At 44.7% G+C, this 24,138-nt stretch overlaps 2 protein-coding genes across 2 annotated transcripts; both read right to left on the minus strand.

The window, feature by feature from the left end:
- Positions 1–4,693: 4,693 nt before the first annotated feature.
- On the minus strand, positions 4,694–12,440 carry CZIB (CXXC motif containing zinc binding protein). Its single transcript, XM_045799510.2, has 8 exons — positions 12,329–12,440; positions 12,033–12,116; positions 10,658–10,714; positions 10,221–10,302; positions 9,982–10,013; positions 8,478–8,555; positions 7,715–7,780; positions 4,694–6,838 (listed from the first exon to the last, which is right to left on the minus strand). The coding sequence occupies exons 1-8, from the start codon at positions 12,332–12,334 to the stop codon at positions 6,761–6,763; spliced, it is 483 nt and encodes a 160-aa protein (XP_045655466.1). The 5' UTR covers positions 12,335–12,440; the 3' UTR covers positions 4,694–6,760.
- A 1,698-nt stretch (positions 12,441–14,138) lies between these two features.
- Positions 14,139–24,047, minus strand: MAGOH (mago homolog, exon junction complex subunit). The gene is made up of 5 exons (XM_045799508.2): positions 23,855–24,047; positions 22,076–22,134; positions 20,767–20,877; positions 16,467–16,549; positions 14,139–14,381 (listed from the first exon to the last, which is right to left on the minus strand). Exons 1-5 carry the CDS (start codon positions 23,940–23,942, stop codon positions 14,282–14,284), a joined length of 441 nt encoding a protein of 146 aa, XP_045655464.1. The 5' UTR covers positions 23,943–24,047; the 3' UTR covers positions 14,139–14,281.
- Between the last annotated feature and the right edge of the window lie 91 nt (positions 24,048–24,138).

The following is a 24,138-nucleotide window of genomic DNA, read 5'->3' on the forward strand; positions in this document are numbered from 1 at the left end:
AAAACACTAATCTACTTTTTGTCCCTATAGTAATTTTCTTATTTTGGGCATTTCGTATAAATGGAATTATACTATATATGTAAGGCCCTCTGTGGTCGACTTCTTTCACTTAGCATAATGTTTGCAAGGTTTATCCATGTTCTAGTATGTATCAGTACTTATTTTCTTTTTATTGCTGAATACTATTTCAGCATATGAATATACCACATTTTATTTATTCATTCACCAGGTGATGGTCATTTGGGTTCTACTTTTGGCTATTATGAATAATTCTGTGAATATTTATGTATAAGTTTTTGTGTGAACATGTTTTCATTTCTTTTGGGTATAGACCTAGGAGTGGAATTGCTGAGTCACGTAGTAGCTCTGTTTAGTCATTTAAGGAACTGCTAGGGTGTTTTCCAGAGTAGCTGCACCATTTTACATTTCCACCAGCAGAATATGAAGGTTCCAGTTTCTCCACATGCTCACCAACATTTATCATCCGTCTATCTTTTTTGGCCAAATAGCCATTCTGGTGGGGGTGAAGTGGTATCTCATTGTGGTTTCTAATAGCGTATGTTTTAAATTAGAGCACGTCAAACATGCTTTCCAAATCTAGTGACACCTCTCCAATTATCTTCATGCGACACAATGACAAAGACTGGGAGCCAGGATTTGAGGAGGTAGACATGAGACTGAGACAGGTGGTGGATGGAGAAGGTGAGGGAGGTTACGGTGTTGCAAGGTCATCCTGTCCTCCGTCCTCCTACTCCAGCTTTGACCTCTGTTTTAGCCATTAAGGGGCCTGACACATAGTGGGCTGTTGCTGGAGATCGCTGTCTTGTTGCCTCCTGGCCCCCGTACCTATGAAGGTAACTTTGTAGCTCCTCCTGTCAAGAGGTGGAATCAATGTCTTCATTCCTAACTGGCCCTCCTGCCTTTAGACCCCACTCATTCCCTCCAGTCCATTCTCCCTCCTCACTGTAGCCAGTGATTTTTCTTATGTTCAAGCCTGATCATATCTCTGCTTAAAATTCTAAAATGGTTTTTCGTTACCCTGGAAAGAAGTCCATACCCCTTATTGTGACAGCTGAGTCTCTAATGGAGCTGACCCAGCTGATCTTTTCAGCCTCACCTCTCTTAAAGGCTTACACTTCCTCAGGGATGCCATGCCATGCTGTTGCCTCTGCTTGGAACACAACTCCCTCCCTGCCCTTTTGGCCATCGTCTGCTCAACTTTCAGGTTTCAACTAGATTCCATTTCCTTTAGGAAACCTTCCCTCACCCCATCCTCTGAGACTGAATTAGCGCCCCCCCCGCCCCCCCCCCAGTATGCCTGAAGAGTCTTGGCAGGTTCACCTTTCCCACGGCACTTTTCAGTTTCTGCAACTTTCTCCGTTGTTAGACTGTGGGCAACCAGAGGGGCCTCAGGGCTTGTTAAATATCTGAGAACTGACTGATTATCCCTCTGAAGCCCCGTGCTGGGATTGGCTGTTGCTCTGTCGCAGCAAGCGTCTTGAGGCTGAGGGCTCTATCAGGCATCCCCGTGTTCGACAGAGTGCATGGCACGTGGGCCGTGTAGTACGTGCAACAGGATGGTGACTGCTGCCGTAGCTAGAGTTCTGGAGCTGGGCAGAGAGGGTGAACAATAGTGCTTCCAGTTAAATGTGTAGAATGCACTGAAGCAGCCTCTCCGTCCTAATGCTGGGGGGGTACGAAGAGTGGCCGCAAGCTGGCGAGAGCCCAGGTCTGCCAGAGGAGCTAGCTCATGGAATTGATTGCAAATTCATTTCCCTCTCTAGTTATTGTTAAAACGTTGTTATTAGGATATTTCAAAAGGGAGAGAAGAGTTTCTGGTTTTCTCACCGGTTGGCCTTTGACAGTTCAGCTCCCTGTATTTGTCTGTAGTAGTAGCGATGCTTAATTGAGGTGGTAAAATTCCTTGGATTGTCTAGCCCAGTAATTCCTGCCTGGATGCATCAAAACCAGAATTCTGATGTGATAAACTTAGTCTTGTGTAAGTCACATGTGAGGCTGAGTCCTCATAATCTTTTCTTCTTGAACACCTCCAGGGATTGGGAGCTCCAGATCTGTGATGTATCACATTCCAACTTTGGACCGACATTAGGAGAGTCTCCTTATGTCGAGCTGAAATCTCTCTCCCTGAAACTCTACACTTGGTGCTAGTTTGCCCCTATGGCGTAGAACTGTCTTTGCCCTTTCCCATATGGGAATCCTTCAGTTCTGTAAAAACTGATCATGTCTGCACCCCACCCCCACACACCTTTCCCAGTGTTTTCTCCTGGATAAACCTCTCCTGTTCTCACACTGTACCTCACAGGAATCATCTCCAGGCCTAGTAAGGTTGCTTTGTAATCGCATTCAAGTGCAGAGCACCAAATGAAACAGCCCCACAGCATGGACTGACCAAGGGGGGGGGGCTGCTCTCACCCTGCCCCTTGCCCTTATTTCTTTTGATCTAGCCTGTGACCACTTTTAATTCAGTCAATTTGCAGTTGGCATAGGTTGAGCTTATTATGGATTAACCCAAAGCCCACAGGTCTTTCTCACATGTAACTCACCATGTCTGCTGTAAATCTAAGTAATTGGCTTTTATAATCAATAACACCTGGCATTTGTTCTATCTTTTTAGATTGTATCTTTTGGTTCCAAACCAATTCTTTCTAAATAGGAAGCACTAGGCTCAGAAGAGGGAGCGCTGTAACAGCCATACCTGGGGAATTAGGGCACGGTTAGTTATTCACTGCTGTTTCCGTTTAGGGAGCAACATGTGGGTAGTCGGTCATTAGAGAACAGCCAGACTGTCTGCATTTCTAACCGAGGTGTCACTGCTGTACGTTGCCCCAACATTATCTCCTTTAGTCCCTGCAGCAGCCCACAGCACACCCTGCTGTCAATCAGGGTGTGCTCTGGTGGTCTGGATACATCAGATTCATTCGAGAATGCTTTTATTTTTTTAAAGATTATTTATTTATTTGACAGAGAGAGACAGCCAGCGAGAGAGGGAACACAAGCAGGGGGAGTGGGAGAGGAAGAAGCAGGCTCCCAGCGGAGGAGCCTGATGTGGGACTTGATCCCGGAACGCCGGGATCACGCCCTGAGCCGAAGGCAGATGCCCAACGACTGCGCTACCCAGGCGCCCCTCGAGAATGCTTTTAAATAAAAGAAAATCTCAGGTCTTAGCCCAGAGATTCTATTTCAGTAGGAATGAAGTGGGGCCAAGAAATGTCTTTTTCAAAAGTTCTCCCAGTGAGCCAATGCACCTGTTTGGGAGTAACTGTTTTACTTAGTGGGGTTTAGTTGCCTGGCTCCTGAACAGGACAGCTGGGGCCGCACGCACCTTCCTCCCTGTAGAGCTCGCTGCCGCGGAAGCCCGCAGGGAAGACGGCTGAATCCAAGGTCAGATGCACAGTGTCAGGAGAGTGAAGATGGTCGGCCGGCTTTCTGAAGGCCACGCATGCAGCCTTGTCTGGGGCTCTGGTGGCTAACCAGGGTAAGGGCTCAGCCCAGGGTGACTTGGCTCACAGAGGAATGGGGACAGCGTTGTGAGCTGACAAGGCTGCCTGGCCAGGCTGAGATCCTGGGTGCGTCTGCCCTTCCTGGGAAACAACAGAAATGACTGTTGTACACGAGGATGCAGCTTAATGTTACCCAACCTTCAACTCGTTATTTACCAAAAGCCAAGTTTTTTAAAATGCTATTGAATAAAGAGGGTACCTTTTAAACGGCTGTTCAAGGGTAACGTTAGAAGGGCATCCTGAGGACTTTTGTGGAATGTCCAACCAAGACAGTAGGGAACTTAGGACTCAGATGGTCTCCTCTTCCACTTGTCCCTGCGTCCAGCAGCTTTAATTTCCACTACCTGGACAGGAGACCAGTCCTGGAGCGTGGGGCAGGGAACTAGCTTTCCTGGCGATGAGCGGCAGGCCTCAGACATGCCACCACCATTCTAATTTTTATTTAGTAACAGTGTCAGAGCTGCAAGCACCCTTTTTTTGAGATGGAGAAAATGGGGTCCTGAGAGGGACAGTACTTACCCGGTGTTTACAGTGAGCCAGACACTGAGGCCGGGGTTCTTCTACCCCAACATGCTGCTGCACCAAAGCACCCAGGGGAACTAACCTTGGGACAGACTTCCGTATGCAGAGTGAAACACGTCCCAGGATCGTTCACTGCGCACAGCTCAACAGTTGCCCCAGCACCATTTATTGGTGAGTTAAAAATTTCCGCACTGATCTGCACCAGCCCCGTCCTAAACCGGTTTTCATACATGCAGCGGTCTGTCTACTGTCCGCTGGTCTATCACAGCGTCAGTATGGCGCTGGCTTCACTGCCGTTGCTCTGTCACTACATCGTGACATCTGGTAGAGGGGGTCTCCCACCTGTGTCACATCAGATTTCAGAATCAACTTCTGTTAAAAAGTTGAGACTTGGACAAGAACTTTATAAATACATTTGTTGAGAAGGATTATATCAAGTCTTCCTATCCACCGATAATAGTATAGGTCTCCATTTATTTAGGCTTTAACACCTTTCATTCAAGTTAATAATTTTCTCAAACACTAAGGTCATGAACATTTTTGATAGATTTAACTCCTATTTACTTTGGAGGTATTTTTTTTGTTACTATTACAAATGGTACTTTCTTCTTGATTGACATCTTGCATGTCAGCAGTGTACTGAAATGGAATTTTTTTTTTTTTAAAGATTTTATTTATTTATTTGACAGAGCGAGACAGCCAGAGAGAGAGGGAACACAAGCAGGAGGAGTGGGAGAGGAAGAAGCAGGCTCATAGCAGAGGAGCCTGATGTGGGGCTCGATCCCATAACGCTGGGATCACGCCCTGAGCCGAAGGCAGATGCTTAACCGCTGTGCCACCCAGGTGCCCCCGAAATGGAATTTATCAATTTCTATATATTGATCTTAAATCCAGCACCTATTAATGCTTTTGTATTTTTAAGTGGAAAATCACAATCCGTGAAAATGAGCTGTTTCTTCCTTTGATACTTTCCCTTTACTTTATGTTGTCTTAGCGCACTGGGGACCTCACGCACAAGGCAGAGTAGCAGTGATGAAGGGTATCCTCAGCTTACCCTAACCTTGAATGGAATACTTCACACATTTCATTTGCTTTAGGTTTCCTATAAACCACTTTGTGAGGTGAGGGTAGTTCCTTTCTATTCCCAGTCTGCTAAAAGAGTTTCTACAGTTTGTTGTTTTTGTTGTTGAATGGGTATGAAATTTTACTGAACACTTTTTCTGCATCTGTTGACATCATCTGATTTTCCTTTAATCTGTTAATGATTATTTGGGTTCTTCTACCTCTTGAAAAATGAGAAAATAATGTAAAATATAAAGAAAACCTTGAGATCCTTTTATTGCTTCTTTGTGAGCCATAAGAGACTTAAACCCAGAAAGGCTGCTTACTCAGGCTGCTTCCACTTATTTGCTTTCCAGCTGGGCAGTGGACTGGACCCTGGGGGTGACAGCCTGGACAGACCTGCTGGCTGAGGGCGGGCCAGAGAAGCTCTGCTCTGTCAGATGCAGAAAAGAGCAGGTCCGGGGGCCAGGAACACAGGGAACCTAGAGGAAACACGATGTAGATGCTAGACTGGAGAACGGACAAGGTAGGGGTCACTTTACTTCCCTCGGACACAGCCAGCTTTATCTGAAATCTGAGGTAGTACTGTCCCTTCCTAGAGCCCCCCACAACCAGTCTGGAAGTGGGCAGACTTTTTCCCAGTGGGCTTCTCAGAAAATGAAGGTAATCATTTTTACTTCCAAAGAATTTTGGCTCCAGCAGAACACTGGAGAAATAAGGTCTCTCACAACAGGTTTTCCAAATGGTGGGTTCACCAGTGTGAGTGCATGAGCATGTCCTCAGTCCTCACGATCTAACTGCACACCCAGCAACTCGCCCTACTCTGCAGGGGTCTTCAGACCCAGGCGACCAGGCCCACGGACTTACAGGGCCATGACTCCTGTCTTCAGACCTCTCCTGGCCTGTCCAGGGGCAGAACATGGAAGCATGACCACAAAGGTGACAAACCAGGGCCAGCAGGGGCTCCAGGGAACACAGAGGCTGACTTAGCAGAAGGAAGGACTTTGATACTGACGCCCGTGATGGGAGAGGATTGCCCCATCACAGCAGATGGATAAAGACTTGATGACCGTCCAGCAGGAATTTCACAGAGCAGATTCATGCCAGGACTGGACTGCTGCCTCTGAAGTCTCTGCTAGCCCTGGAATATGAAGTGACACCAGCCAGAAATGCCTCGGTTTACTTGAGAGCCAAGGTGGGCAACGTAATGTTTGGCTCAGGACCGTGGGGCGCATGGCATCATGACACAGGCCCGGCTGCCCTTTGCTCCATTGGCCTTGACACCTTAGGTCCTCTGGGTTGACCTACCTGCTCCCCAAGAGCTGGAGAGCCCTCAGAAGCTATGTGTTCCTGCGTCTTCTACAAACTGGATCCTATCCTGTGGGAATGTGCCAGGAAGCAGTCAGAGCCTTCCAACAGGAAGTCCTATTTGTGGAGGGAGTTGCTGTCACCTGACTCTGCCCTCACGCACCAGTGCGGCACAAACAGGGGCTTTATTGGTGGGGCTTGGGAAGCTGTGACACAGCCCAGTAGGCAGGCTGTGAGGGCTTGGATAGCTTCCAGGAGACAAGGGATGAGGGGACTAGCCTCAGTGGGCTTTGCTGCTCGGGGCACATTGTCCCTTCTCAGTTGAAGCAAGTGGGCAGGAAGAAGGTTCAGCACTTCACAAACTGGTGAGTGACCTCGTAGATTCCCACAGATTCCTGAGCTTTTTCATCATAGTCAGTCCAGTCCTGTGGGGAAAAAATGGCCCTGTCAGTCTCGTGATGGCTTAGGACGGTAGGGACAATGGCACTCTGGGACTTTATAGGCCCAGTTCAGGCTCTTACTGAGATATTCATGAATATGTATGACCTAGAAGAGAGCTAGAGTACATTCTGGGCAAGTCACTTAACTTCTCAGAGCCTCAGTTCTGCCCTCTATTAAAAAAAGGGACAATAACATGTTGAATTTTGAAAGAAGCAAGTGAGGAAACCCAGACAGAAGTACTTAGCATAGTGTCAGGCACCAAAAAGAGCTCAGTCAATTCCAGCTATTGTTACGAGGTGCTGTGCAAACTCAAGGAGGTTTTAGTTCTCCTTTTGAAGCCTGACCACAAGGCTTATGTGAGGTAGTAACACGTTCACTAATACAATTGATTTTCATTATTCATGGTAGTTATAAGTCTACAAAACCACCACAGTCACTGAATTAGTAAATAGTGAACCGCCACTCCCAGGGGAAACACAGGGTTAGGTTCTTGGAAATCTCTGATCACATTTTCTTCAACCAATCAATATGCAAACTTGTTTTGGGTAGGTTTCTGTGTAGAAAGATCTTATATATAGTTGATTCATTAATACTGAACTCCTAGCCAACAGCACTGGAACGCACGCCTACGTGAAGCTTATCTAACATGTGTTTTCTCCGTCAGGCATATCCCGGCCTTCTCGCTTGTGGAACACTGGGGAGCACTTCAGCACTACACTTGGGGCCATTTAAACAGCAAAATCACCAACAAAAATAAAACAAATGTGGAGTCAGCTTTCTCTTGATCTTTGTTCATCGAAAGGAAAGGATAATCCCCACCAGGTACCTTATAGCACCCCGCCAGGCCCCAAGTCCTGTACCTTCTCCTGCAGATTAATATCACTGAAGACTGTCCCCGATTCCACACCCTCAGCAGCAAACCCAGCCTGTAGGTGACAGGAAGGCGCGGTTAGTCTGGGGGAAAGGAGGCACTGGTCTGGCCTGTAAGGCCTGGCCAGGGATTCACAGCACCCGTGGGTTGGGAGGACGGAGATGCAGTGCGAGCTCCTGTTCTGGAATAACTACTGCACTTTTTGGCCTGGCAGCTTTCCCAGGACTACAGTGGTTCCTCTAAACCAGAGCCCTGGGCCAGAGGCAGGAGGTATGGGGTAAACCTTTCCACTATCCCCGAGTTCCTAAAAGATCCTGGGCATGTCATTCTCCTCTCTGGACCTTAGTTTTCTTGTTTAGGAAACGGGGATGAGAATGCTGTTTTTTCTCCCTGCCTCACAGATTTGTCATGAGGTGGAAAAGCTGCATAAAGTGGGGTGAGTGCTGGCTCTGGAGTCAGATAGACCTGCGTTCAAAGGACAGTTGCAGTGCTTACTGTCACCCGGGCCAAGATGCAAAATCTCTGAAGTTCTTTCCTTGTCCAAAAAATAGGATGAGTAACTTCACACGGTACTGTGAGGGTTAAATGAAGTAATATGTAAACATGACCAGCACAGTCCAACATACAGCAGGTGCTCAATAACTAACAGTTATTATCCTTAAAGAGGAGGAGTCCTAGTCCACGGTCTCTGGATGAAGCAAAGTTCTGTGGTTACTTCCTATATGCCCTCCCCGAAGATACAGGTTACGCACCTGGGGCTGGAAATCAACTGGTTCAAGGCCTCGGCATTCAAACTCTACGACTGTCTTGAACTTCTCGTTGTCTTCAGCCTAGAAAAGAAGTGTGTTGAGTATGTCCCACAGAATGGGACTCGGGAGCAACTCCTCTTCTGGAAGAAGCCTGCACTGGGCACCTGTTCCTCATGAGACCTTCCTGGACACAGTTGCGGCAGGAGAAAGACTGTTCTGGAGTCAGCCTGCCTGGATATGCGCTCAGACAGCTCTACCTCTCTTCCCAGCTGGGCCCAAAATTGTCAGATTGGGCTGAGGACCCTGCTGCAGGTTTGCTGTGAAAATCTGAACTACGTGGAAGTGCCCCGCTGTAGCACCCGATACTATGCTCGATAAATGGCAGATAAAATTATCAAAATAAAAAATATGAACAAGAATGTGAGGCTATAAAGTCTCCAGATCTTCCCAATGGCCCAGGATGCTGACCCGCAGCCTTTGGCTACGCCTCTGCCGTGCTATGAGGCCGGAGGCTGACTTATGAGCCTTCGAAATGGGCTTTTGATGTGGAAGAGGCACCTCTGAGGGGGCTGGTATAATGAGGGATTCATGCCTGCCTGACCCGTGGGTCCAGAGATGCCAAGCACCACGCCCCACATTCAGTCTCACTCTGTCCTTCACGCTACAGTCCTTTCCCACACACCGATCACGTGCCTGGCACGGACGAGGCACTCTGTTGGCCCGGGTTTGCTTTATGTTTGCTGGTGTGTCTCACCTACTGCATATCATTACTCGAAAGCAAGTCCTGGCAACTTCTCCCTTTAACTTCAGGATGAAGCTGAGAATTTGACATAAATCAGACATGTTACAAAAATACTAAGTAAGGTGGGCCCCTGCGTGGCTCCGTCAGTTAAGTGTCTGACTTCAGCTCACGTCATCACTTTGGGGTCCTGGGACTGAGCCCTGTGTTGGGCTGCGGCTCAGTGGGGAATCTGCTTCTCCCTCTCCCCCTCCCTTTGCCACTCCCCCTGCTCATGCTCTCTCATATAAATAAATAAAATCTTAAAAAAAAAAAAAGGAATGGGTGAATACAAGTAACTACACTTTAAACAAAGAGATGCAAAGCACACACTCCCTCCCTCCCCTTTGGACCAGTGTTACACAGTAACGTACAACTAGCGAATGTCAACATCAGGGTGCTAGAGAAGGCTCACGAGCCCCCCGGTGCAGACAAGGCAAGCGCTCCCAGTGATGGGAACTGAGTGGACAGGTTGGGCAGAGGTTCCCTGAGCTCCCACAGCCCAGTGCGTATTAGAGAAGACATTGTAACAGCCTGTTTGTTTACGAATCTTCTTCCTACCAGGCACTCGGCCAATATATGCTGAATCAGTGAACAAGTGAGTACATGAATGAATGTCCCACAGCAAGTCACTCTGGTGCAGGACAGCAAGAACTCTAGAACCCAGGCCTCCTAGCTCCCAGCTTAGATTTAATGCCACCACACCTGCCACCACAGCAGGAAACTTACATTGTAAGATTGGATGGTGCTGCGCAAAATCTCTGAAACATAAAAAGACAAAGTTGACTTGAGTCCATACTCTGCCCCCATCCCTGTGCCCAGATGTGGCTCTGGGAAGAAGAGTCGGCTGCCACAGCCCGGGCACCTTAGGCCTGGGTCCACCCACAGTAACATGAGCCTGCTTTTGGTCTGGTACCAGGAAGACGTAGCCCCAGTTGGCAGAGCTCAGGATTCGTGGCCTGACCTACCGATGGAGTTTTCCCTTGCACACAGCTTGCACTTCTGGACCATGGAGGCGCTGCCACGACCTCCCTTCAGTGCCACACTGTCCTGGCAAGGGTAAACAGAATCTCTAGTCACACGTTAATTAGACATGATCCCGTCTACCGCTTATTAGACAGGTGAAGAGACCAAGACCCAAACAGGGAGTACCATCTGCTAGGACAAGAATCCTGGGGAGTTTCTTGAGACTGAGAAAGGGACTCCCCTTGATTTTGAACTCTGCCTCGCATTCCAAAGAAGCCTGTTCTTCCCAGTGTTGACCATACTAATGGCTGCCCTTCCAAACCACAAAAAGCAGAGTCCAAAGACATGAGAGATTAGGGCCACAGGTTCCCTCCCCAAATCCCTGCCCAGAGCCCTATGTGTGTGTGCGTGTGGGTATGGTGGTAGGGGGAGTAGTTACCATCAGCCGAATATACTGCCACTTCTCTGAAATCTCACCACAGTTGCCACATTTCATCTTGGGGGAGGAAAAAGAGGGTTAGTAAAGTAGTTGGCTCAGCTGGACACACAGGGGAAGGGCAAGAAAAGTGTGACGTAGGCAGGCTCAACCTACCTTCCTGTCCACAATTTCACCTCATCGTTACAACCAGCCCCACCAAGGACATAACCGAAATTTCTCGCTGGGCAAAGAACAGGTCAAGTGTGTCTCCTGCTGGTGTGCCCGCCCTCCTCTAAGAAGTACCCTGTCTGGCTGGAAATTCAAGAAATGGTCTCAACAACTCCCACCCTCACCCCTTGTTGGGTCTGCAGCTTCCCTTATGTTCTCACAGGCCTCCTAGGTTCTTAGAAAAAGTACTTACCACTGTTACCCTATTTCTCTGTCTACTCTGCTAAACTCTGTGCTTTTTGAAGTGGAAGAACATTAATTCCTCAAATAAGCGCTGGTACTCGAGCTTCCAAATATTTGGTAGTAAAGGTGGCCAGAAAGCTTCCTAAAAGGGACAGAACTTTTTCCAGGTTCTGAAGGATGCTGGGGTTTAGACGAAGAGGGAAATAGAGCAGAAGCTCTGAAATCTGGGAGAGTGAAGGGCCTCACACTGCTAGGTAAGAGGGGGGACTCTGTAGACCAAGCCACCAGAGTACCAGATTCATCAGTATGGGATGGGGAGGGATGGGGGAAGCCACGATCAAAATTAAAACGATTTCACGATAAATAAAATCTAATCATCAAATTGAAGGGGAAATTCCCCTCCTTACTAAACAATCCCAAGATCCCTTCAGGTAGTCTTTCGTTTAGTATTTACACAACAAGAAATATTTCACGGAGGAAAAATTACAAAAGGAATTCCAAGACATTACCAATTAAGAATTAAACCAATACATTTAGAAAAATGAACAGGGGCGCCTGGGTGGCTCAGTCGTTAAGCGTCTGCCTAAGGCTCAGGGCATGATCCCGGCCTTCCGGGATCGAGCCCCACATGAGGCTCCTCCGCTGGGAGCCTGCTTCTTCCTCTCCCACTCCCCCTGCCTGTGCTCCCTGTCTCTCTGGCTGTCTCTCTCTCTGTCAAATAAATAAATAAAATAAAATCTTAAAAAAAAAAAGTGAATAAATCCTATTCAGGAAAAAAACATTTAACGGTTATACATTTCCAATCTTGCTGGAGACAAAGCTCCCCTTGGAAACAGACTCTGGGTCGGGAAAGCTTTCCCTGGGCCCCGGCCCATAGCGCCCTGCCCACTTCCGGAGTCGCTCCCCCACCCGGAACCTCGCGGCGCCTACAGCCCCTCCGATGCCCCTCCCCTCTCCCGCCTAGGTCCCGCCCCTCCAGCCGCACCTTTAGGTACCACCGGAAGTCCTCACCCAAGGGGCGGAGGTTGGTGACATTCTCCAGCGTGGCTTTGAGCTGCAGCGCAATTTTCTGCGGAGAGGGAGGGCCAGAGCACGTGCATCGACCGCGCCTGCGCAGCCCTAACTAGCCCCGGCCCCGCCCCTCCTGGATGCGTGCTCTGCCTCCCCTCTCCTTCTCAGCGCAAGCCCACTTCTCTCATTCCCTTCTGGCACGAATTCCCGCCTCCCAGATCCTCGCCACCTCCCCGTCCCTGCCCCGTCGGCAGTTTGTCTGCGCCTCACCCCCATAGTGGCTCGGCTCGGCCCGACCCGGCCCGTCCAGAGCTGCGGCCCCTACTTTCCGGCCCGTCGTAAACGGTGGGCGCGGCCAGCGCACCGTGTGCGGACCTCCGGCGTGCGTCAGACGGGGCGGGGCCTTCAGACGCCGCTGCTTGCCTCGCGCGCTGGGGTTTTTTTTTTCTTCCGTTAGGAGGAGCGGTGGCGGTATCTTGAGTGCTCAATCAGCCTGAGCTCAGACCCGCGGAAGCCTGCTTCCAGATATTTGCTGAACGCCGATCTCATGCCGGCACTATGCTAGTCTGAGGGATACCGTAGCAAACACGATAGTGCCTGCGCGAAACCTCTGCTAGGGCTTCCTTCTGCCCCTCAGTTCTCTTTCCTGTCTCTTCACTACTCGGTCTTCTCTCACCCAACAACCGCCTGGTCCCTGCTCCCTTCTGAGGCCTCTTAGATCGCGTCGGTTTCGCCTGCCCCGCGGCCAGCTTCGCAGATTTGGGGGATGGGGCCTTTCTTCTCTAAACCGCTCTTTCCCCCGGGAGACCTGCTTTCAGAGGGTTACCCCACGTACACGTCTCGCTGCAGTCCCCAACATTGCACACTCCCTTTCAGCTGGCTCTTCTCTGGACTCCTGGTTTATCCTTGTACATTACCTGAAGCTTATCTGTCCTCTTGTCCAGGGCACATCTGAGACCATACGGAAGCTGTGGGTGTTCCAAGGAAAGCCTATTTGCGACACACAGCCTTTGAGGTTCTCACGGTCATTTAAAATTTGGAGTTACTATTGTCTACTTCACCAACTTACTTCATTGCCCCAGGTACCCTTCTATCGAGGGGGATGCACTGGAGTTAGGAACCCTGACATCTCTGGTCCCAGATCTGGACCTAAGCTGCTGCTATCTTTGAAGGAGGCAGATTGTGCGTATTGGGGGCGGGAACACTGGCCTAGGAGTCAAAGACTTGGGACACGTCCCAAGTTGCCCTGTCTTGTGGGATGTGAGCTTATCCTAATCACCTCCCCACAAATGAGACTTACCAAGCCCAGTTCCTTTCAGCGCCCATGACCTGGTAAACCAGCAATTTGCCTAAGGAAGCAGTGCAATTTAGCAGCCAGGAAAAGTTCCTGCAGATCTGCCTACCGAACAAATTCCCACACTGTCCATACCAGCTAGGTCTCAGTTCCTGTACTGATTTTTAAAATGGATTATTAGAAAACTTCTCTGAGACCAGGCATTTTATCCCTTATATAGTACTAAACCAAAATGTTTTCCTCCATACTGAAACACCTACAGATGTATCTGTAAAAGAGGATTTAAAAAACACTAACCTCAATTATATTTCAATAAAGCCAGAGGGGGAAAAACCCATTTCACACCCAAAATTTTAGCAATACTTCATTAATATAAAATACCCAGTGTCCAAATTTCCTTAATGATGTCAATTTTATGTTTTTTTGAGTCATAATCCAAATAGGGTCCAAACAGTGTACTGATTATGTGTTTCTTAAATCTCCTTCAATCTACCACTTCCCACACCATCTCTATTTTACGTTTGCAATTTGTTTATTGAAGCCAGATCCTCTACCCTGGAGTTTCCTTTGGATATTGATTAGATTTCTATTTTATTTTCTTTCTTTTTAAAAAATCTATTATATTTTCTAACTTTTCTCTCTATTCTCTTATTCCTGTAAATTGGTAGTTATATCTACAGTTGATTAAGAGATTTTTGGTGATACATTGGCAAACACACAGGGTGTTAGTGTTTTAAAAAATAGTTGAGAGTTCGCATGTTCAGGTCTTTATAAAATAACAAAAAATTGCATTTGTTATTGTATTTATTAAAGACAGTCATTTATAGTTTATAAAAAAAATATTGCCCTGATATACACAAAAATTTCCTGATAATGGTAATTAAAAACAGGTACCCCAAAACCCCCTCGTGTCCACACCAATTTTTGATCTAGATTGGCTTAATCTTGAAGTGTAATCCAATAAGACTGAAGACCAAACACTTCAGGTCCTGGACAAGATAATAAAATACTCGTAAGCCTTCTGGGTCCCTATAATACAAGAGGAAAAACATGTTTAAAAAGCTGGAAAAAAAAACTGGCAAAAAAACCAAAACATTTAACAACCCAGATTATTTACATAAAGGTATTTACAGAATTAAAACTTTAAAAACAACCAAGTGTCCATAAAGAAGAAAAAGGCTATGTGCTATATATTAAACAAGGTCATTTAAAATGTTACAGTTTTTTGTTTTTTTTTTTTAAGATTTTATTTATTTGACACAGACAGAGAGCCAGCGAGAAAGCGAACACAAGCAGGGGGAGTGGGAGAGGAAGAAGCAGGCTTCCAGCGGAGGAGCCTGATGTGGGGCTCCATCCCAGAAGGCCGGGATCACACCCTGAGCTGAAGGCAGACGCTTAATGACTGCGCCACCCAGGCGCCCCTAAAATGTTATAGTTTTTAATGGGGAAATATTTATATTAAATGAAAAAAATAACTATTAAAATAACAGACTGCTGATCTCAGTTATATTTTTTGTGCTACTTAAAAGTTACATAGTTTTTAATGCATGGGAAATAGACAAATACTTCAAGATATTACTGGCTGTCTAATTGTTAAATTCTGTGGGTGATTTTCCCCTTTTTATTTGTCTGCATTTTCTACAATGAGCATGTATTACTTTCAGAATTAGGAAAGCTTTTTTTTAAAAAAGAAGTAGTACTAAGCAGGATCAAGAGGCTGAAGATTATTATGGCACAACTGGCTAAGAACAAGGAGACTGTCCAAAGGAAGACAATTACACCCAGTATGTACTAAAAGTGAGCCATAGGGGCACTTGGGTGGCTCAGTCAGTTAAGCATCTGCTTTTGGCTCAGGTCATGATCCCAGGGTCCTGGGATTGAGCCCCCGTGTTGGGCTCCCTGCTCAGCAGGGAGCCTGCCTTTCCTTCTCCCCCACTCATTCTCTCTCTCTCTCAAATAAATACATAAAATCTTTAAAAAATAATAATAAATATAAAAGTGAGCCATATCTAATTCCAAATCCTCAAAACACGGGAGAGAGAGGTTGCCAAATTCTTTTTTTTAGGTAGGCTCCATGCACAGCGTGGAGCCCAACGCAGGGCTTGAACTCAAGACCTGACCTGAGATCAAGAGTCAAACCCTTAACCGACTGAGCCATCCAGGCACCCCCAGAGATTGCCAAATTCTAAGGACTCTTTGTAGCATACAGACTCATGTCTCAACTTTATAATTTGCCCTACTGACAACATTAAGTTTTAAGTTTGTATTCTAAATAATTGCAAGTTTCACCATTGTCAGACTATAAGATGTGCTAGTCTGAACAGCCAACACTGAAGAGGTGTTCAGGTCGACCCTGTGACTCTACAGTTTCTCTCAAGCACCTGTTTTGGTATATTTCATTTTCTGTTCTTTTTTTTTTTTTTTTTTTTTTAAAGATTTTATTTATTTATTTAACACAGACAGAGACAGCCAGCGAGAGAGGGAACACAAGCAGGGGGAATGGGAGAGGAAGAAGCAGGCTCATAGCGGAGGAGCCTGATGTGGGGCTCGATCCCGTAACGCTGGGACCACGCCCTGAGCCGAAGGCAGACGCTTAACCACTGTGCCACCCAGGCGCCCCTATTTCATTTTCTGTTCTGGCCAGATTCTTATTTTGGCTGCTCCTATGACATTACTCTGTGTGTCACTGAGAAGCTGTGTGTAACAGTGACTGAATAAAACATCAAAAGCAACAGCAGCAAGCCCTTGAGAATAATTTGGGGTCTCTCTCTAATAAGAACAAAGCTGAGCCCTTCTTTTTTTTAAGATTTATTCATTTTAGAGACAGCAAGCAAGCGAGAGAGAGGACGAGGGACAGAGGGAGAGAGAGTCTTAAGCAGACTCTGAGCTAAGTGTGGAGCCTGACGTGGGGCTTGATCGCGTGATCCTGAGATCACGACCTGAGCTGAAACCAAGAGTCAGATGCTTAACCAACTGAGCCACCCAGGTGCCCCTGACCCCTTCTGTCTTGCATTTGTACCAGATCTTACCATAATGGTCCCAATTTGGTTAAGGGTTTCATATCAGTCTGCTTCAAAACAGACACACCTGGATGTAAGGGTCACAGACACTTACTTGGATTGATTGACGTCAATAAGAGAACCAATTTTTGATGTGGTGAAAGAAATGTGTTCATCTCCAATGACAATTTCAAGCTCCTAGAAACATTTAAAAAAAACTAAGTCAAGCTGGATTTTCCATCAACCACACAGAAGATATATCATCTGAGCACTAACCTGTGCTGGATCTAGAAACAGAGAGAAATTAAATACTGGTTTAGTCCTTGAGTAGCTCATACTCTTAGAGGAAGATGTGTTTGTCAGGCTCTACCATTTCTGGGATTTGGAAGAATTTACAAGTTTTACATAGGAGTTTTCATTGTTAAGAAAGTGGAGTAACGTATAAATCTTGTGCTTTACAAATACCAAAAACCTAATCTTTCTGGGCAACATGGGAAAAGGAGAAGTCTAGACTTTGGGTTTGATCCCGGCTTTGTCACTACCAGCTGTATGGTCTTGGGTCTCAATTTCTAAACAGGGACACAGGTAGCACAAATCTTTAAAAAATTTCCATGGGGGTGCTCACTGTGTGCCAGCTACTGTTCTTGGTGTTCGGGACACATGGGAAAAACCAAAGGTCTGTGCCCTTGAGGAATTTACAATCTAGTAAGTTCTACTTCTTTTTTCTTAATTTTTTTCCTATTTCTTTTTGATTTATAGTTTTCAATTATGAAAGAATTCTAACAGAAAATATAGAAAACTATGAAACCAATGTTAACATCCAGATGTGAAAATGTTAAGTCATACTTGTGTCAAATTTTTTAAAGAAATAAAACATTACACATCCAAAGTTTAGGTCCACCTCCCATTCCATTCTCCCTCCCGCATCCCAGAAGTTGAGATGTATTTACACTTTCCACTCACGTTTTTAGATTTGGTAGTATGTCTTCAAATTTTTACAAAAATGATCATATATGCATCCTTTTGCTTTTTTCATCCAACACTGTTTTTGTATGTGATCTAATTCATTAGTTTTAAATGCTTTAGAATATTCCATTCATATCCTTATTTAAGCAGACTTAAGTTCCCAATTTACTGTACTATAAACAATGTGGTGAGAATATTCTTCTATGCATCTCCTTGTACGCATGTGAAAATGTCTTTAGGAATATTCCTAGAAGGTATAGTTTTTTTCAATTTTGCCAGTTACTACCAAATTATTTCCTAAAATGGTTGTACTGATGTTATTCCCACTTCTATATAAGATCTCCTTTTTCTTTCTCACATTGTTTTTAAAACTTGATGGTCCCCCACCCCCACTTTTTGCTATTCTAATGGGTCTGAAATGGTATCTCATTATTTTCCAAATTTTCACTTTTCAAAATGTAGATATTTTCATATATTTATCGGCCACTTGTTTTTCCAGTTCTGTAAACTGCCTATTCAGAACCTTTACATATTCTGTCACTGGGTTATCTTTTTTTTTCCTGGGTTATCTTTTTATTATTAATTTGTAGTTCTTGATATATTCTAGATATATACCCTTTGCCATATATGTTTTGCAAATATCTTCCTTCAATTTGTGGCTTATCTTTCAACTTTATCAGGACATCTTTAGCTAAACAGAAGTTTTGACTTTAAAGAAGTCAAATTTATCAATCTTTTCCCTTGAGGAATTTAAAATATTCCTTCTCTACCCAAAATAATAGAAGATAGTCTATATTTTCTGTTTTAAAATCTTGTTTTATTTCTACACATGGTCTAACTTAAAAATATTCTATAAACATACTGCCAACTTATACCATTTGTTAAACAATCCATCCTTTTTCTATTAATTTGAAAGTTCACCTCGGTCATACCCTGCTCGGAGTTCCCATATATTCATGGGTTTGTTCCTGGGCTCTCTATTCTGCTCCGCTGTTTACTGGTCAATTCTGAGGCAATACCACAGTAGATGACTGTACCTTTTCAAGAAATCTTCAAAATTATCTTGGTTACTCTTGTCCCTTTGATCTTCCATGAATTTAATGCTTTTTTAGGCTTTAGGAAAAATCCAGTTGTGATTTTGATTTGAATTGGAATGAATTTACCAAATAATTGAGTTGTTCCATCCATAAAAATGATACATATTTTTATGTTCTTCTATAAAGCCCTTTTAAATTTTATATATCTTATTAAATTTACTCGCAAGTTCTTTATAGCTTTTGTTGCTATGATGAATGGGATTTTGTTGTAATTACCTTATCCAATAGGTTGTTGCTAGGGATAGGAGTATGGCCTGTTTTCTTCACAGGACTACTGTGATTGTTGAAGGAGTTAATAGAGCTGAAAATTAATGGTAAAGCAAAATACATATACATGATTTTACTGAGATCCCGTGGATATAAACTAAAAAAGTTAACCTTAGAAAGTACTGAGGATGAGATTTTCATTTCACTCTTCAAGCGGTAGACTAGGTATCTATCCAAAGGATACAAAAATAGTGATTCAAAGGGGGCACCTGCACCCCAATGTTTATAGAAGCAATGTCCACAATAGCTAAACTAAGGAAAGAGCCCAAAGGTCCATTGGCAGACGAATGGATAAAGAAAATGTGGTGTATATATACAGTGGAATATTAGCCATCAAAAAGAATGAAATCTTGCCATTTGCAATGATGTAGATGGAGCTAGAAAGTATTATGCTAAGCAAAATAAGTCAGAGAGAGATAAATACCATATGATTTCACTCATATGTGAATTTAAAGAAACAAAACAGATGAACATAGGGGAAGGGAGGGAAAAATAAAAGAAGATAAAAATAGGCAGACAAACCATAAGAGACTCTTAACTATAAGGAGCAAATAGGGTTGCTGGGGGGGATGGGGTAACTGGGTGATGGGCATTAAGGAGGGCACTTGATGTAATGAGGGCTGGGTGTTATACGCAACTGATGAATTACTAAATTCTACTCCTGAAACTAGTAATACACTGTATGTTAACTAACTTGGATTTACATTTAAAAAAAAAAAAAAAAGTTGACCCACCATTGAGGTGAATTAAGAATTAACTTATATGGGTTTTTATATTAATAAATGTAATTATTATTGAGCTTTTACTATACACTGGTACTATTTTAGTCACTAAAAATATAGCACTGAAAAAAATAGGTAAAAATCCTTGTATTGAAGGAGCTTGCAGGGGTATATGCAAATCTGTTGTAGTGGGGGAGGAAAAGAGATATATAAAGAAAAGCAAACAAGACAATTTCAGACAATAATAAATGCTACAAAGAAAATAAAACATCTTACAAAAAAAAAAAACACAAAAAATAGGGAGGGACATTTTAGATTGGATGGATAGGCAAGACATTACTGAGGAAGTAATGTTTGAAACCTGCAATAACAAAGACAATGTTGGATAGAACATTCCAGGAAGGATGCAGCAAATGTCCCAAACTAGGAACAACCTAGCTGTGTCTGAGAAACAGAAATAAGGTCAGTGAGGTCTGAACACAGTAAAAGATTATCTGAATGGTAGAAGATAAGGTGGGAGTTCAGATTTTATTTTATCTTATTTATTAAGATTTTATTTATTTATTTGTCAGAGAAAGAGAGAGAACAACACAAGCAGGGGGAGTGGCAGGCAGAGGGAGAAGCAGGCTCCCCGTGGAGCAAGGAGCCCGATGCAGGACTTGATCCCAGGACCCTGGGATCGTGACCTGAGCCAAAGGCAGATGCTTAACCGACTGAACCACCCAGTCGTCCTGGATTTTATTTAGTGGGAAGGCAGTGGAGAACTTAAAATCAGTGGAATACATTTACATTTTAAAAGATTAGTCTGGTTTCAGGATGGAAAAACAGGCTGTACAGGACAAAAGAAAAAAGGAAATCAATTAGAAGTCTAGCTTAGCAAGGTAGCAGTTGAGGTGGAGAGAAATAGCTTCCCTGTTAACACAGTCAAGTATGACAGTGGCTTTTATTTTAATTACCATAATGGTCTTCAGAATAAATATATAAGCCATAAATTTAAACACATATACCTATCTGCTTGCGTATGTTCCTTCTATTAGATTGCAAAATAATCACGCTCTATTTCTCTTTGTATGTTCACAATGCTTTGTCCGTAGTAGTTACTCGGTAAGTGAGGTGGGCAGCAAACCCTCTGAGAAGGGCTGGGGGGGAGTCACGTGAGGAAATCCAGGGCTAGGCTCTAGGTGGTCGGAAGCACCACTGGCTCTCTCTGTTCCTCCCTGTGGGATTACTGCTTCCTTGGATAAAGGTGCTGGTTATCTGCTTTGTGCAGGGCGCGCGCACACACAGGGATTCAATGGCAGATGCAGGGCAGAACTCATCTTGTAAGACTTCTGCACTACAGGACAGTTGCTAAAACACTCACCTGCCGGCCCACTCGGTCAGGGGGAGGCCACAAGGCATCATCCTCTTTGGTAATTTCACTGTCATCAATTATTCTCTTCAGTTCCTCCATTACACTTTTATGTACATAAGCCTGAAAGCAAATTAAAAAACGGAACTTAAGTTGCATCCCTAAGCAAGTGTTCTGACTCGGATAGTGATGCAAGTTAAAAACAAAACAACAAAAACCCTACTCCTAAAACCTAGTTTCTGGCACCTCTATAAGGGGGATGGCACTCAGGCGTGAAGAGGGCAGGGCCAGAAGTGCCCAGTGCCTACTCAGACCCCATCTACCTGTTTCTACTTCTTGGCACATTCTGTTCACTTGGACCTTCTCCTTGCTTACAGACCCAACTCACACCTGAACCCAGAACAAAAGATCTGTGAGTAACCCTGGTTATTCCTAACTAGCTGACATGATAATGAAGAGCAGAGACATGTCTTTGAAAATTCATTTTGCATATTAGTCCACATAAAAAAAAATATAAGGAGACTGACATGCGTGGGTAAACATAAAACTGAATGCTAAATATAACAGTATGAAAATATATTGACAAGACATCTTCAAATGTGACAAAGTGGTTAAAAGGAAAGAGAAGCTTGGATGAAGCCTCAATAGTGCGGCAGGAGTTACACAAAATGGAGCACACGGACTTGACAGAGGCAGGCACAGCTTTGAACTCCCACTTTCTCTCTTGCTAGCCAGGGTGAGGTGACTTTGAACAAGCCCCATCATTAATATCCGGGCCTTCACTGTAAAGGGTAATAATACCACCCATCAAACAGGCTTACAATCAGGGTTAAATAAAATTGTATGTAAAATACCAAGTGCCATGCCTGGCATCTACCGTGCATTCAATGATGTGAACTGCTTTCCCACGCTCCCTTTCCCCATTCAAATGCAAATTAAAGAGCTCTACTGAAAGCTATGAGCCAGGGAATGTACCAAACCCTGTAAGTATAATATATTTAATTCCATGATAGCACTGGAGGGTGGGAGGTGGGTTTTATTATTTCTATTTCTGCAGACAAAGAACAGGGAATTTGCCCAGGGGCACACAGTAAGTAGCAGATTCAGGGTTTAAACCAAGATTTGCAAGACTTCAAATGACTACCAGTAAGTGATTCAGCACTGTGAAAGAAAATATACACTAAAAGGTCTGAGAAAAATTTTAGAAGGTGTCTGTACATATGTCTATACTTCCCATTCTTTTTCACTACTCCCAGAAAGAACAAAAACAAGACAAAAGGCTAAACTGTAGTAAAAGAAAGGCTCTCAGAAGGCTCATTACCTCTTTTCTGATCATGACATCATTTTTGTAATTGCTGTTGTTGGCGTATCTCAATTTCCCTGTGAGGAACAAAAAAAACAAAGGCAGTGTTTATTAAAAACATATGAATAAAGTGTCATTGGCTCACTAAGACTATCAGCTGTTGCTTAAAATGTCTCCTAGCTTTCCCTTCAGTGTCTACCAGAAATACTATTTGTACTTCTGGTGTTCCAACAATACCAGTCTTCTCAGTTCTTCACTTTACGCTATTAAATAGCCTCAAAGCCAAAAATACTGCTGACATTGAATTACGATTCTTGCAAAAGGCAGCTCGGTGTGATTAAAGAACACAAGCAGACTCTTTTGTGAGTCCGGCAAATCATCTCTCTGCAGGTTAACGTCCTCAGCTGAAAACAGGGAGAGTGATGGTAACTTACTTGCACACAGGGCCTCCTGAGGCTCAAATGAGTTGTGAAAGCAGTTTGAAAACTGTAAACTGCTGTTTACGTACTATTCACGTGACCATGCAACACTCTGATCTATTCCTGTGATGGAAAAGTTGTGGTTTTATCATTAAGCATATCTGGTATATAAGGCCTTTTGTGTATATGTGCATCCAAAAGGCTAATCTGGGTATATGCTGGGGATGAAGGAAAAGACAAAAGGAAATAGATGAGTTTTTACCTTTGGAATAGAAGGCACACATGTAAGCACATTATGTTGTCACACTACCAAACACACTATCTTGTCATTGTTTGTTTACAACTGGGGCTTGGCAGATTCATCTTTGTGCCCCCATTTAGTGGGAGTTTTCTGTCATCTTTGATTCCTTTTCCTTCACCACAGTGGCCCTTCCCCCAGATCTTATCAAACAGCAAAGTCCTGTTGGTTCTCCCATTGTACCCTAAATTCTTCTATCCGCTTTTACTAGCACCCTAGTCCCAAACAACATCCTTTTTGTCTTGACAACTGTAACTGACTCCTAATAAGTAGCCCTGTCTCCACTCTTGCCCATTCTGCACCCAATGATTAAAACACTTTTTCAGGAAAAGATCACATCTCTTCTCTCCTTAAAACTTTCCAATTGCTTCCTGCTGCATTTAGAATAAAATCCAAACTCTTTGTCATGGCCTGTAAACACCTACATGGTGTGCCCCCTGCCTACTTATCTGACATTGTCTCCTACTATCCTCCTCAGAGCTCACTACTTCTTCAGCCATACTGGCCACCTAAAACATGCCTACTAGCTCACTCATGCCCTACAGCCCTGACACTTGTTACTCCCTCTGTCCAGAATGCTCAGCTTCCCGAGCTTCACAAGGCTGGCTCCTTCTTGTCCATCAGGGTTCAGTTCAAATACTACCTTTTCAGAGAGCGCGCCACCCTGCTTAAAAGCAGCCCACCAGCAATTATTCCATCATTTTGTCTTATGTTCTGACCACTCGTCACTATCTGGAATCTTTTTTGTTGTTGTTGTTGTTTATATCTCTCCCAGCACCAGAATATACGTTCCATGAGAGGGAGCCTCCTGTATCCCAGATAGTGAAAGAGAGCCTGGCACAAGGTAGGCGATCAATATTTGCTTAGTGAAGAATTCTAGTAAAAAAATGTCACGGAACAGAAGTCCCTGCACATGGAAAGAACCAATGGAGCGGTCACAGGAGTGATCCTTTCAGGTCCGCGCCGCAGTCATCAGTCCCTTCCTCTTCTAGCGCCTCGCACATCCCGGAACCCTGGCCTCCCCCCTCACCCCGCCCCAGGCCCAGTCCTCGGTCCCGGGGGCCCAGAGGCCGCTCTTACCGTCGGGTCGGAACTCAAACTCCAGAAACTCATGGCCGAATTTGCCCTTATGACCCACATAATAACGCAGATAAAAGTCACTCTCCATGGTTCACAAGGAGGGACCCGAAACCAAACTTTTATCATCAAACCTCACCGCCGCTGTTTGCGCCCAACACTGACGTTTACCTGGGCGCGCGGAAGTGACGTCAAGGCAAGGCCGTCGGCCCTGGCTAAACGGCCCGGGTCTCTCCCGCTCCCGGAAGTGGGGGCAAGTCTGGCCCAAGCCCGGCGGAAACAAGGCG

Source organism: Ursus americanus, chromosome 12 (genome assembly GCF_024610735.1).
Source record: "Ursus americanus isolate L20-20 chromosome 12, mUrsAme1.1.p, whole genome shotgun sequence".
Taxonomy (NCBI): domain Eukaryota; kingdom Metazoa; phylum Chordata; class Mammalia; order Carnivora; family Ursidae; genus Ursus; species Ursus americanus.